Source organism: Erythrolamprus reginae, chromosome 9, assembly GCF_031021105.1.
Source record: "Erythrolamprus reginae isolate rEryReg1 chromosome 9, rEryReg1.hap1, whole genome shotgun sequence".
Classification (NCBI taxonomy): domain Eukaryota; kingdom Metazoa; phylum Chordata; class Lepidosauria; order Squamata; family Dipsadidae; genus Erythrolamprus; species Erythrolamprus reginae.
Window position 1 is genome coordinate 56,105,548 of NC_091958.1, and position 14,891 is coordinate 56,120,438.

At 44.6% G+C, this 14,891-nt stretch overlaps 1 protein-coding gene across 1 annotated transcript; it reads left to right on the forward strand.

Moving 5' to 3' along the window:
• Positions 1–4,487: 4,487 nt before the first annotated feature.
• ZFAND2A (zinc finger AN1-type containing 2A) lies at positions 4,488–9,320 on the forward strand. The gene is made up of 7 exons (XM_070760207.1): positions 4,488–4,676; positions 5,457–5,534; positions 6,070–6,164; positions 6,977–7,108; positions 8,301–8,452; positions 8,859–8,927; positions 9,179–9,320. Exons 2-7 carry the CDS (start codon positions 5,480–5,482, stop codon positions 9,195–9,197), a joined length of 522 nt encoding a protein of 173 aa, XP_070616308.1. The 5' UTR covers positions 4,488–4,676; positions 5,457–5,479; the 3' UTR covers positions 9,198–9,320.
• The last annotated feature ends 5,571 nt before the right edge of the window (positions 9,321–14,891 follow it).

Below are 14,891 nucleotides of genomic sequence, written 5' to 3' on the forward strand. Positions count from 1 at the left end.
TCAATGGGAAATGGACAATTGTGCCTATGGAAGAGACCACACCAAACTTCTGAACTGACACTAAGATTTGGGGCTCCCTAACTGTTACAGGGCTCAAAGATCGTTAGGCTGGGGATGATGGAGTCTAACAACATTAGAGGAAGGGAGGAACATGGGGCATTTTCCCATTTCCCTAACGTTCTGCCCATTGTCACACGTCTCCTTATTTCCCGGAGGCCTTCAAGAGATTCGGCTGGTGAATTTTGTGTGCACCCACCAGGCGAGGCAGGGAGAGAGGCCAGCAGCTATTTTCCAAATAATGAATCTTAAGAAGGCCATTAAAGTTGTAGGCCGCCTCTTCATTATTTCTCTTTAAAGTTATTTATTAACCCAGACTTGCTATTGTCATATTTCACTTTTATTCGCAGTCTCCCCTGGGCTCAAGCGTTATATATTAATCCTGCAGGTTAGGATTCTTTTAATGGCGCTTCTGGAGTTATATACTGCCCTTAATTTTATTAGTTGGTGTGGTGTGTTAAATGATGGCAAAGAAAATGTGCAAAAAATGAAAATGCTCTAGAAGGACTAGTTCCCACTTCTTCTTCTCAAGGGTGAATCCGAGTCCTCTTATTTACCCAAAGGCGACACTGAAAAGGTAAAAGTAAAACCTTCTTCCTTTTTTGAGTCAAATTTGGCTCCTGTTGATTGCGTGGAAAGATCGGTGCTGTTTTCCAACAAAATGGAATCACTTATCACCGGTTAGGAAGGAGAGAGGGAAAGAAGGGAAGGAAGGAAGGGAGAGAAGGAAGGAAAAGAGGTAAGGAAGAAAAGGAGAGAAGGAAAGGAGGGTATGAAGGAAAGGAGAGGAGGAAGGAAGGAAAGGAGGGAATGAAGGAAGGAAAGGAGGGAAGAACAGAGGGAAAGAAGGAAAAGAGAGAAGGGAAGGAAGGTGGGAAGGAGAGAGGGAAAGAAGGAAAGGAGAGAAGGAAGGAAGGAAGGGAAGAAAGTTAGCAAAGTGGGGGGAAAAGATGGAGCGAAGGGAAGGAAGATATGAAGATGGGAAGAAAATGAGGCAATGAAGGAAGATAGGAAAGTGGGAAGGAAGGGAAGAGAAAGAATGTGGGAAGGAGGAAGGAAGGAAGGAAGGAAGGAAGGCCTGATTTTAACTTTGCCCCCTTTCAATCTTTCTGACTCCTGGGCTGCTTTCCTCCAACCCCCTCCTCTTAATCCTGGGCTGTTAGGACATATAACCTGCCCCCCTTTTCCAATTCATGCTGGCTCTGGCTAATTAAATTCTGCTTTCCGAGCACTTTCCCATTTGCCAAATCCCTGCAAATCATCTCCAACCCTTCCCACTCCTGGGCCGCTAAGCCAGCCGCCGTAATCTCTCCCCTCGTTGGCGAGATCTTTCCCGCGCTTCGCTTCTCCAGATCTGGGGAGCCCAAACTGTGTCAGGAGCAGGGGAGAGGGTCTAAAAATAGACCCTCTTAAAGACCTTAGCTAATTTCTAATCCTTGTCCTCCTTTTTTTCTAAAAGATGCCTCTCTCTCTCTCTCTCTGTGCCTGGGGCCAGCTGGGCTCTCCCCTCTCCGTTTGGATTTGCAGGCTTCCTTTAAGAACCTCAAATCCGCTGCGCGAATGTTGGCTTTGTTATCTTCTTGTGGGCACCTCCTCTATCAAACCGCGCAGCCCATGATCCTGGTCTCAGCCCGGCTAAGAACATAAGCTCAAGAACGCTGTCGCAGCGCAGGGCTTCCAATTCTTTCTCCGGCTCCTCTTCGGAGATTGTGACTCCTTTCGGTTGGGGAAAGCAATTTAAGCCGAGCCCTTTGCTCGGCTTGGGGCCTCTGGCCTCCTCTGGTGTCCAAAAGCCAGGAAGGGGGGGTGTTTCCCCTTATCCCACTACCATGGACAAGGTGGGTGGGATCCTCAACTGAGCAAGAGGCTGGCCGGCAAGCCAACTGCATAGCCAACAGCAGCAGCGAATTGTCCAGCCCAAAGAATCAGGGTTCAAGAAGGCAAGGAGCTAGGCGGAAGATTGATGGTGCTCCGTCTTATCTATCTATCTATCTATCTATCTATCTATCTATCTATCTATCTATCTATCTATCATATAAGGAAAACTATTACAAATTATTCTACAGATGGTACCTCCCACCGGCGAGATTAGCAAAGATCCACCCAACATTATCAGACTCGTGTTGGAAGTGTAAAAAGGAAAGAGGTACGTTTTTCCATATGTGGTGGTCCTGCCCCATGATACAAAAAATTTGGACAAAAACTCATACTTGGCTGACAGAGATTACGAAAGAGGAAATAGAACTCACACCGGAAGCTATGCTTTTAGGAGTTTGGAGAAAACATTATTCAAAACAAACAATGCTTCTCACAACACATATAAACACCGCCACGAGAATTGCGATAGCACAACTCTGGAAAAGTGATCAGATACCAACGGAAGATTTAATTATAGATAAGATATATGCATGTGTAGAGATGGACGAATTCACGAACTCAATTAAGGGAAGTAAATTAATAGAATCAAAAAGAACATGGCAAAAATGGCATGAATGGGTTCAAAAGAGAACATAAAAGCAACATAATATGAAACAACAGTACAATTGAAACAAGCTACAGTTACCGTGTATAATTAATGAACGTAATAGATTTTAGAATTTAAAAATATGAAATACAATGTATATAATGAAATGAAACCGGTCAAAACTTACTGTCAGAATGTTAACTGAGAATATGTATAATCTGTAATTCAAAATAATATGTGATGGGAATGATATAAGAAAAATTAATAAAGAGATTTTCAAAAAAAAAAAAAAGAATAGAATAGTGTACGGAGTGGCGGCATACAAATCTAATTAATAATAATAATAATAATAATAATAATAAAATTGAATTGAATAGAATATAGAATAGAATAGAATAGAATAGAGAAAAGAATAGAGAAAGAATAGAATAGAATAGAATAGTATCTACTACAAGAGGAGCAGATAAAGGGATGGGAGAAATCACAGGTAACCAAGGAAGGTTGGGGTTTCATTTTATGGGTCCCACTGTGCACAGAGTCCTACTCATCGCCTCCTTTCGGTTAAATTTTTTTTTTTTTAAAAAAATCAGATTTTAATGAGAAGCACCAGTTTCTCCTCCAGTTGTAAGAGTCCTAAAATTGGATCAGGGTGTTGGTCAGACCTGTTGTTTCTTTCAAAGATTCTCCAGGTATTCCTGGGGTGGTTGCAAAGAGAAGTAGAACCTCCTATTGAATTGTGACCCACATTCCCAAGGCTGTGCTTTTTCTTCTCTTCCTTTTCCTCGTTTTTCTCCTTCCCCAACTCGTTCTACTCCTTTTCCTTCACTTTCTGTACCAGTCCTTCTCATTCTTGTTCTCCTTCTCCTTCACTCCTTTTCCTTCTCCTCCCTTCTCCCCCTCCTTCCTCTCTTTTTCCCTGTCCTTTCTTTCTCTTCCTTCTCCCTCTCCCTCTTTCTCCCACTTTTTCTTTTCCTTTTACTCTTTCTCCTTCACTCCTTTTCTTTCACTTCCTTCTCCCTCTCTTTCTCACGCTTCTCCTTCTTTTCTTTCTCCTCTTTCTCCTTCATTCATTCTTCTCCTCCCTTCTCCTTCTCTTTCTCCATCCTTTCCCCTTCCTCCTGTTTGATCAACCCACAATGCTCTGGAGCAAAGGAAGTGCCTTTCTTCCAGCCTTTTAATATGGCCCTTTTGACGACACATTGCTGGAAGGAACTAGAAACTTTGCGCACTTTTGTTTATCTGACACAACATCCATGAGTCATAGTTGGGTGAGACAGGAACAGGAGTTGCTTAGTCACCCAGAAGGTCCCTTATGCTGAGATTATTCTCGTGTTCTGACGTCTTCCAGAACAACAGAGTTGTCAAAGACATTACAAACAAAAATAATCAATAAAAAGACTTCAAAATAAATAAATAAAAACCTGGAAGCACCAATAATAGTTACTGTTAATAACAAGGCTCAGGAAGGAAGGAAGGAAGGAGAGAGAAAAAAGAAAGAAAGAAAGGAGAAAGAAGGAAGATGAAAGAATGAAAGGAAAGAAGGAAGGACAGAGAAAGAAAGAAAGAAAGAAAGAAAGAGGAGGAAGGAAGTTGAAAGAAAGGAAAGAAGAAACAAGGAGGGAGGAAAGAAGGAGAAAGAAGGAAGCAAGGAAGTTGAAAGAAAGGAAGGAAGGAAGGAAAAAGAAAGGAAAGAAGAAAGAAAGCGGAAGAAAGGAAGGAAGGAAGCAAAAAGAAAGAAAGAAAGAAAGAAAGAAAGAAAGAAAGAAAGAAAGAAAGAAAAAGAGTTGAGTCATGTGTAGGGGACCCAGGAGGCGGGGCGCCCTGATTCAGCGAAAGGCAAAGCCGGGGCTTCTCGGGATTGGTCAGTGACGTTGCCCATGCCGGCTCTGATTGGCCGACAGGGAGGCGGAAGTATAATATGACTCAGCGAAATCGCGCTCAGCTGCATAAAGCGCCCGAACGCTGCAGTCAGGCGCTTGTGTGTATTGTGTGTTGTTGCAGTTGTGTGTTTGTGGGTCGACCCCCGGCATTTTTTCTCCTGGGCCTTTAGAGCAGACATCCTGCGAGGTTTATTCCCTCGACCGCCCACGTTGCAGAGGACCGACACGGGAGTGCGACGTTCCCACGGCTGGCTAAACCCAGCAGGATTGGTTAAGTAGGTTGTGTGAATCTGTTGCTCTTGGTGTATGTTGTGTCAGTCCTGTCCCTTTGGGGTGGTTTAGTAGCGAGCTAGGGTTAAAGTCGTTCTGGAAATGCAATCCTGGCTAGAGAGTGGCTGGGTTGAAGTTCTGTATTCAAATCCTGGCTTATTGATGAAGTATATGGGGTTTTCTAGAAGTGGGTGATGGGGAATCACTACGACTTAGAACTTTTGAGACTGATCGTGGTTCTTAATAGGAAAGAGAAGGGAGTCGATTTATTTTTCAAAGCATGAACTCAATAGCACTTTTACCTCTCCTATGTAACCATCCCTGGCAGGACCCAGGAGAAGAGCCTTCTCCGTGACGGCCCCAACCCTCTGGAATCAACTCCCCCCAGAGATTAGGATTTCCCCCAGCCTCCTTGCCTTTCGCAAACTCCTTAAAACCCACCTCTGCCGTCAGGCATGGGGAAATTGATTCCCCCGGGCCGTTTATGTATGGTTTCTCTGGGATGTATGACTGTTTTTATATTAAGGGTTTTAAATGGTTTTTTAATCATTGGATTTGTACTGTGTTTTGTTGTTGTGAGCCACTCCAAGAGGGGCGGCATACAAATCTAAATAATAATAATAATAATAATAATAATAATAATAATAATAATAATAATAATAATAATAATAATAATAATATTTGTATGCCGCCCCTCTCCACAGACTTGGGGTGGCTAATAGTAATAATAATAATAATAATAATAATAATAATAATAATAATAATAATAATAATGAAAATTCTAGGAACTTGGGGGACTTCTGAAGACATGGAATTCCCAGACTTGGGACAACACTGCTGTGAGAGAACCTGCAGACAGCTGGGTAGGGATCATGGGAAAAGGGTGGGAGGGCTTGGTATGTAAGGGATAATTTAAAAACACATTTGTGCCGACAGACTTGGGGCTGTTGAACTGGTCATCTTATTCCAGCCCCTGCCATTGATTGAATGATAGGTAGGATAGATTGATGTATGAGATGTGGTGGCTGAGTAAACTGTTTTTAAGTTTTTCACTAAATTGGGTTGTTTTAGATTAATTCTGATCTCTGTGTTAAATGTGTAATTTATGCTGTAAGCCGCCCTGAATCTCAGGAAAAGGGTGGCCTAAACCAGTGTTTCCCAACCTTGGCAACTTGAAGATATTTGGACTTCAACTCCCAGAATTGGCTGGGGAATTCTGGGAGTTGAAGTCCAGATATGTTCAAGTTGCCAAGGTTGGGAAACACTGTCTTAGACATCGAATTAATAAATAAACAAATAAATAAATAACCACAACCCTTGCAATTTGGGAAGGCCTCTTGCGTGAGGATAAACCCTACTTAACGTGTTTGCTGGTGTGCTTTTTCCCCCACTCTCAAGATTTTCTTCCGCTGAAATGCGATGCCTGTGGGGAGCTTTTCTGCAAAGATCACATTGTCTACAGCCAACACAAGTGTTCTTCGGCGTATAAGAAGGTGAGCATTAGCATTATGGCATTAGGAACCTGGTGGAATGGGGACGGAGAGTGCGTGAATGCATAACTAGCTGTGCAAAAATTGCTGATGTTGGAACAGTTTTCTAAACTCATCCTTGCGCTTGTGACCTCTGCTTTTTAATTTTTTAATTTTTTTTATTGATTATAAAAAAGAAAAGAAAACAAACATGACATAGCACATAACAAAATATTAAATGAACATTTTCAAAACGTGAACTGTAGGTGGTACACATCATAAAAGTAAAAACTTAATGCTGTGACTATAAAAAGTGATTTTTATGAATATATCAAGTTAATATATAGTAACTTATCACTAATTAGAGATAACATATATAAGTTAAGGTTAATATTATTTACATTTTCATTCTTATTTTGCTTATATTTGGATCTTATACAGTCAGTTTTGAACTCCAGAGATTTATGATGATACCATCCAAAGATCTTTACTATTAATTTGCAATTTAGGGAAAGTAGAACTGAATATGTAAATAAAACCCTAGAAGAGGCAATTATAAACCTGGAAGTTGAGAAGGCAGCCTTCTTTTTAAGGTTTCAAAATGTTGAGGAGTCAAGAGATGGAGAGATGATTGATTTATTAGCTTGTGACCTCTTCTTGAGGGTTAACACTGGTGTTCTAATAATAAATTAAATTCTCTCAAAGGTGACCTTGTTAGCTAGCAGCATGCAAAGCCAAATAGTTACACCAGGATTATGTTAGGGGCAGTTTGAAGCACCGACTTAACCTCAACTTGTGTCTGCTGAGGTCAACCTGATGATTTTTTTTCATTTTAGGATGTACAGGTTCCAGTCTGCCCCCTTTGCAACACTCCGGTCCCTGTCAGAAAGGGAGAGAACCCCGATGTAGCTGTAGGGGCCCATATGGACCAGGACTGTCAACAGGATTTGGCTCAGCAGAAGCAGAAAGTAAGGACCTTTCTTAAGACATGTGGATTTCTTGAAGGCTGCTTCATCTTTTCATTCTTGGTTCAGCTTTCATGGAACTTTCTCTGTCTTTAGAAAGTGATTTTATCTTGCTTTAAGGACTAATTTGAACCAAATATCATATTTCCTTAAAGAAAGGTTGAAAAGAGCAAAGCTGGCTGGGGAATTCTGGGAATTGAAGTCCATGCACCTTATTTATTTGTTTGTTTGTTTATTTGTTTGTTTATTTATTAGATTTGTATGCCGCCCCTCTTCGGAGACTCGGGGCGGCTAACAGCAACAATAAAACAGTGTACAATAGTAATTCAATACTAAAAACAATTAAAAACCCATTAATATAAAAACCAAACATACATACAGACATACCATGCATAGAATTGTAATGGCCTAGAGGGAAAGAGGATCTCAATTCCCCCATGCCTGGCGGCAGAGGTGGGTTTTAAGAAGCTTACGAAAGGTAAGGAGGGTGGGGGCAATTCTAATGTTTGGGGGGAGTTGGTTCCAGAGGGCCGGGGCCGCCACAGAGAAGGCTCTTCCCCTGGGTCCCGCCAAGCGACATTGTTTAGTTGACGGGACCCGGAGAAAATCCACTCTGTGGGACCTAACTGGTCACTGGGATTCGTGCAGTAGAAGGCAGTCCCTAAGATAACTAAAATCTTCAAAGTTAAGATTTGAAAAATACTGGTTTATGGAGATGCCAGCTTTAGGATTGGGTCCAAACTGTGGAATCCAGCTTCTTCACCCCTGCATTTTACCGGCATTTCCAATTTACCAAATAGCACAGTTTTTCTCAACCTTTCTAATGCCGCAACCCCTTAATACAGTTCCTCATGTTGTGGTGACCCCCAACCACAAGTCTAGCACCGATTCTCCCAACAGAGCTTTAAGCTGATTGGCAGGAAGGTCAGAGGGACACTCCCACTGCAAACGCCTGATTGGTCGGATTTTAAAATGCGTTCCAAGGCGCCAGAATAGAAGCTTTAGTTCCTAACACCAGGGGAATTTTGTCCTTTCCATTGGTCCTAGGCGACCCCTGTGAAATGGGGTCCCGACCCCCAGGTTGAAAACCACTGAAGTCGCACAACAATTCTCCTTCATTGGTAGGCTGACTGTTCGCAAGAGGTACCAAATATCAGCATGTAACCGAATTTGGTGTGATGTCCTTGATGTTTAGATCTTCACCAACAAATGCTTCAAAGTGGGTTGCAGAAAGAAAGAGATGATGAAGCTGGTTTGTGACCAGTGTCACCAGAACTTTTGTCTTCATCATCGACATCCTTTGGACCACCAATGCCCAGGACGGATTCGGCCTGTCTCCAAAGCTGGGTAAGGCTACTGCGTTGGGAAGTCAACCTGATAGACCTCTTCCAGGGCATGTCCTGAATTGAGTCTAGGTGGTTTTTAAAGGTGGTTGGGTCTTGGGAGAAGACCTTAGGAGAATTTGTCCGTTCCAGCGGGTTGACGAAGGAATCTGTTATTGGTGTAGCTACAGGATAACTTTCAATGAGGAAGTGGAAAGTTATAGCAAGGGGCAAGAGCTTAGTTAACATTTGTTGATGTTTATTCATTAATTTATAGGTTGCTCAAGATTCAAAACAGGTCCAGGTGGTTTATGAATAATTTTAAAAAGCATATTTGTATCAAGTAATAAACACACCAGGTAGTTAATAATGAAACTTTACTATCCATGGTCAAAAATCCTTCACTTAAATGCATATTAACTTCCTCCCAGGTGTGCAGCTATAATGAGGTCCCTGGAATCCAAGAATTATTTTCCCAGCTGTCAGCTCCTGCAAAATGGGTAAGGGCTGGATCTTTTCTGATCAATACTGCTGGCAATGCCATGCTTCAGTCTGCCCTGTTCAAACTTTTGCACCAAACTTTTATTATTGATTTCTGATTGTGCCCGGGCTAAGCTGTTTGTACATGTCAAATATTGTACACGTCTAAGATCCAGTAGGAAGGAATTACAAAGAATAAAAGTTATGAGCTGCAAGAAAAAATATATTGGTACTTCTGGTTAACTAACTGTATTTTTGTTTAATTTTTCAGATGCAAAGCAAAAAGTTGATGTACTCTACAGTTGGGAATCTGAATTTATCTGAAGTCTCTCTATACTGTCTATCCTTCGCTTTTAAAAACTATTTGCACCCTTTTGTATATTTTATGATTAAACAAACTCCTTATATTATTATGATGATTGAGCTTGAATTTAAGTCACAGAACTTGCTGAATATGAGCAAAATGAGGTATACTGTGTTCAGTTCTGGAGACGTCACCTACAAAGTGATATTGATAAAATTGAACGGGTCCAAAGACGGGCTACAAAAATTAAGGAAGGTCAAGCATAAAACCTATCAGTAAAGACTTAATGAACTGAATCTGTATACAGTGGTACCTCAAGATACGAACCCCTCGTCTTACGAACAACCCGAGATACGAACCCGGGGTTCAGAAAATTTTTGCCTCTTCTTACGAACTTTTTTCGCCTTACGAACCTGCCGCCGCCGATCGGTTTTTGTGATCTGCGGCTCTGTCGGCAGGTCGGGAGGATCCAACTGAGGTGGGGAATCCCAATAGGGAATTCCAGGGGCGGAGCTCTGACATCACGGAGACATCCTTCCTGGCCAGCCAAAACGTGGACTCCAGGAAGGAGGTCTCCGTGACGTCAAAGGTGTGGGAGGGGAGAGAGAACCATGCGTCAGAAGAGCTCTCCGCAGCCGCCCCATCTGGCTGCCACTTTCCCCTCTTGCCTTTCGCTTCCTCCGCTTGGAAGTGAGATGAGGAAGTATCGGGCCAGGAGATTTCTCCAATCTCGCTGTCAAAATGTGTCCGTGGGAGACCCATCCATCCATCGCCCACTGCCCCCTCCTGCCAAAAGCCCGCAAAGAGCCAAAGCTGGGTGTGGAGAAAGGCGAAAATTTAAGCTCCTGGATGGACCGGAGAGCCTGGACACGCCACCTTCCCGCCCGCCCGCCCTGCCGATCGCCCTCCCACCCTCACCAACAGCGCATGTCCCACCCTCTCCAAGAGCTGCACCGAGGCCGCCCGGGAGCCACTCCTTCCAGGAGGGTTCCCCTCGCTAGCCTCCTCTAGATCTGCCATTCAAGGCTTTGGTAACTTTGGAGGATCGCTGCCCAGCACACGCGCGCTCTCCCGGCACAACTGACAAGAGGATTTTTTCCCCACCTCTCACGATCCCTCCAATGCCCCAACCTGCGGGAGGAGGGGGTTGGTTCCCCACACGGGAGCCACCCAAAGGCGAAATATGATTTGAAAAGCTCTGGTGCGCAAAAAGCTTGGGGAGAGTGTGACTTGGTAACGTGGGGAGGAGGAGGAAGAGCCGGGCCGGGAGGAGGAGGAGTGGGAGGAAGGCAAGATCTGCTCCCAACACACGTTGGGAACGAGCAAACCAAGGGTTCTCAGCCAAGTCTTCTGAAAGAGACCGAGCTTTATGCAATCTCTCTTGGAATTAAAGGAGCGGGCGCCCGCACACAAAAAGAGGTGCTAGAAACACACGCTCAGTATCGGAGCTTTTATAAAAGAATCTCAAGGGGGGGGGGGGGCTGGCAATGAAAAGAATCCAGAGTCCTAGGATAAAAGTCAAACCGGGCTGTTCAGAGGAACAGAAACCCAATCCCTTCACTAGAAACACGCGCTGAGAGTTTTGGTAGGGGCAAATTGTTTATTCGGAAAGGGACTGGTTTCCTCAGTGCTTTGAAAAAGTTACGATCTGAAGTTGATTGTCCCGAAATGCCTGGATTGGTAAATCGCCTTCCCTGGTTCCTTTTAAGTCCTTTGTTGCTTGAGAGAGAGAGAGAGAAAGAAAGAAAGAAAAAGAAAGAAAGAAGGAAAGAAAGAAAGAAAGAAAGAAAGAAAGAAAAAAGAAAGAAAGGTATGAAAACTCCGGGGAGGGGGCTGGAGAGAAACACTCCCCACAAAACTTCCTCCCCTCCTTCTTTTTTATAGTGAAACCGGAGTGAGGGAATATTATTGGATCGAACAGAAAAGTGGGGAAAAGAGGGTCATGAAGAGAGAACTTTCACTTGTTCCACCGTCAGCTTGCCAAACATTCCCCTGGTGCGTGAGAGAGAGAGAGAGAGAAAGAAAGAAAGAAAGAAAGAAAGAAAGGAGAAGGGTCCTTTCTCAGAGTCCAGAGAGATCTATAGGCTGATCTTCTTTTATAAAAGAATCTCAGGGGGGGAGCCCTGGAATAAAAGTCAAACCGGGCTGTTTAGAGGCACAAAAGCACAAAATCTCTTCGCTAGAAACAGGATTGGGGAAACCCGATGAGGAAATTGGGCGGGGTTTTCAAAGGGGGGTTACAGCAGAAGCTTTGCAGAGCCCAATGGTTTCATGGACAATGTAGTTCCCACCGAAGGGATCACGCCGCCCTCTGCCAGGTGGTGGAGTCTGAGGACTACTGTTCCCAGCATGCTCCTGGCTGGAAGGACGAGGCAGCTCAAGAAGGCTCGCCAAAACACAGCAATGTTTCTCCGTTACATCAAAAGGGGAATGTTTGGCAAGCTGACGGTGGAACAAGCGAAGAGAGAGAGAGAGAGAAAGAAAGAAGAAAAAAGAAAGAGAAAGAAAGAACGAACGAAAGAAAGTTACGAAAACTCAGGGGAGGGGGCTGGAGAGAAACAGACTTTCTCTTTTATTTTGCAATTGGAGAGAGGGAATCTGGTGCCTGAAACGCAAGAATTGTGGAGGGAAGAGTTTGCAGCCAGCAGATTCCCCTCCGTTTTTTGGGGAGGAAGAATCTGCCAGCTGGAAATGCATTCCTCTACGATCCTTGTGTTTCAGGCATCCTTTTTGCAATCAGAGAGGGCGATGTGCCACCTCAAAATGCTTTCATTTAAAAGGTTTTCAACACAGTTGAAAGGGCTGCTTCAGGAATCAGGCTCCGAATGAGGCAGCCAAGCTGCAGGGGCTTGCTGGAAAGCCCAGTAGCATATTCACGAAATGGCAGGTCCAGGGGGAGTGATGTGCTGCCTCTTTATTGGGTCTTTCTGAGAGGAAGCCTGGCTTTCAACGCACTTTCCCGGGATGCTTCAGGAATCAGGCTCCATGTGGAAGTGACGATCGCCGACACCTGGGACAACCTGAAAATGAAATGCGCGAAGTGTGTGGGCGGGGCTTTGCGCCACTTCGGAGCCCGTTTCTTTCCTGCTGCCACTATCTCCTTGAAGGTTTTCCCAACGAAGCGCTGCGCTGGGCTCCGAAGTGGCGCAAAGTTCTCCCTGCCTCCTCTGCAGTTGGGAGGCTCCTTGGGGAAGGTGGCCGCAGAGGAGGCAGGGAGAACTTTGCGCCACTTCGGAGCCCAGCGCAGCGCTTCGTTGGGAAAACCTTCAAGGAGATTAGTGGCAGCAGGAAAGAAACGGTCTCCGAAGCGGCGCAAAGTTATCCTGCCTCTCCACCTCCTCCCCCTGCGGCCGCCTTCCCAAAGGAGTCTTCTGGCTGCCCAGGGGGCGGGGTTAGCTTTGTGCCGGGGGAGCGGGGGCTGCCACCCGAGCGCTCTTGCCCAGCGGGAGGCGAAGCACTGGGGTGGGGGTGGGGGCTGTCGGGACACCTCCCACCCCAGCACTTTGAATCCCGCCGGCCAAGAGCACTCGGGCAGAAGCTTCTGCCAGACACGGGCGATGAGCGGGATGTCACTTCATTCCTCCACGTCACTTCGCTGCTTCGCCGCTCCTTGTGGCTGGGGGGGGGGAGTTAGGAAGGTCCTACTTCTCCCCCCCCCCAGCCAAAACCTCAAAGCCTATCTCCTGCCGCACGGTTTAGCCAGGAGAGGAGCGGCAAAGTGACTTGGAGGAATGGGAAGCTCAAACCGCCCGGTTTGAGCTTCCCATTCCTCCACGTCACTTCGCCGGCTTCAGGAGGCTGCTGGGAAGCCCCCCCCCCCCGGCTGTTTTAAAAGGTGACAGCCGGGCGGCAGCGGTTTTTTGCGGGGTTTTTTTGTTGTTGCACGGATTAATTGACTTTACATTGTTTCCTATGGGAAACAATGTTTCATCTTACGAACCTTTCGTCTTACGAACCTCCCCCCGGCACCAATTAAGTTCGTATCTTAAGGTACCACTGTAGTCTGAAGGACAGAAGGGAAAGTGGGGACATGATCGAAACATTTAAATATGTGAAAGGGTTAAATTAGGTTCAGGAGGGAAGTGTTTTTAATAGGAAAGTGAAGACAAGAACAAATGAATTAATGAATGTCTTCAAATTGCCAAGTTTGACCAGCCATTCAAATTCTCCAACTAACTGAAATATTGAAAACCGCCTCAAACTGTACAAGGTTTCCATGGATGACAGCAGGAAATATCTCTTTTATTTTGCTGGATTTATTCCGGCAGACGTAGGTAGTTATTTTTCACATCCCTGTTGAGTGAAATCTTTCTACTCAACTTGGTTTTATTTGCAGTATATGAATAACCCCACAGGATGTCGCTACACACAAAACCAGCCTATTTTAAGTTGCTGAATTCTCAAGGACAAGAATGTAATGTAGATTTTTCCAAATACAGTACAGCCTCCCCAAAATACACATATCGGGCATGGGTACTGAACTTGGTTTTTCTCACTTCTGAAGTCAGAAAGGATAGGACGAAGGGGAAAGAGCAATACAATTTGAAGAAAAACACATATAGCAGGTTAGTGGGTCCCCCCCCCCTCTGGTATTTATAAAATAGTGGAGATTTTGTTACTAAGCTGATTTTTTTGTTCTTTTTTCACATGTTTAAAAACCCAAGATAGTTTTAGTACAAGTGCACTAAAGTGCCTTCCGTCCCTTGTCCTATTGCTCTCCTATATCTCCTATACCTTTCTTCTATTCCTATATCTCTTCTTCTATTCTTTCATTGATATGTTCTATGCCTATATCTTCTTTTCTATTATTTCTTAGATATATTTTACTATGAGTATCTCCTCTATAACCTTCATCATGTATTTTATTATGTATATATATATATACCCACTAAAACCCTCATTGTATTGGACAAAATAAATAAATAAACAAGCAAATAAATAAATAAATACATTTAGAAGAGACTCAAGTTCACAGTTGAATTGTAAGGTTTGAGCAAGTTTACTTCCAGATGTGGCCAAATAGGTAAGATCAGAGCAAGTTGCAAATTTTTATATTTTTATTTTATTGCAGCTGTGGCTGGCGGGGAATTCTGGGAATTGAAGTCCACATCTCTTTAAAGAGGAGAAACCTGGCTTTTATTACTAAGCAGACTAGGAAAAAAGATGGCAACTGCTCCCTTTTCACCCAAATATGAATTTAAATTTGGAGGAGGGTGCTGCTAAAAGGGAAATTCAACTTCTGGCATTTGTTTTCATTCATTCATTTTAAATGCTTCATTTAAGACTTGTGGACTTCAACTCCCAGAATTCCTCAGCCAGCGAAGCTTGTTGGATTTCAACTCCCAGAATTCCTTTGCCGGCGTTGCTGGCTGAGGAATTCTGGGATAGCATAGAATGGGCAGGGGGAGGCTGCCACGCACCGTTCAATCAGAAAAGAGGGAGGGCGCACGCGCTCTCCGGACCCCGCACCTCGCGCAGCCGCGCGGGCGTTCCTCGGGGCCCCGCCCTTCGCCCCGCCCCCCGCCGCGTGCGGGGAGAGAGAGAAAGAGAGAGAGAGCATGTGTCTTGAATAGTCAAGGAGGGAGGCGGGCGTTAAGAGCCGCTCGGCCACTCCTGGGAACCCTCGCGAGGGGACGGACGGGCGGCATGGCCAGTCACAGCGCGGGAGCCCCCTGAGCAG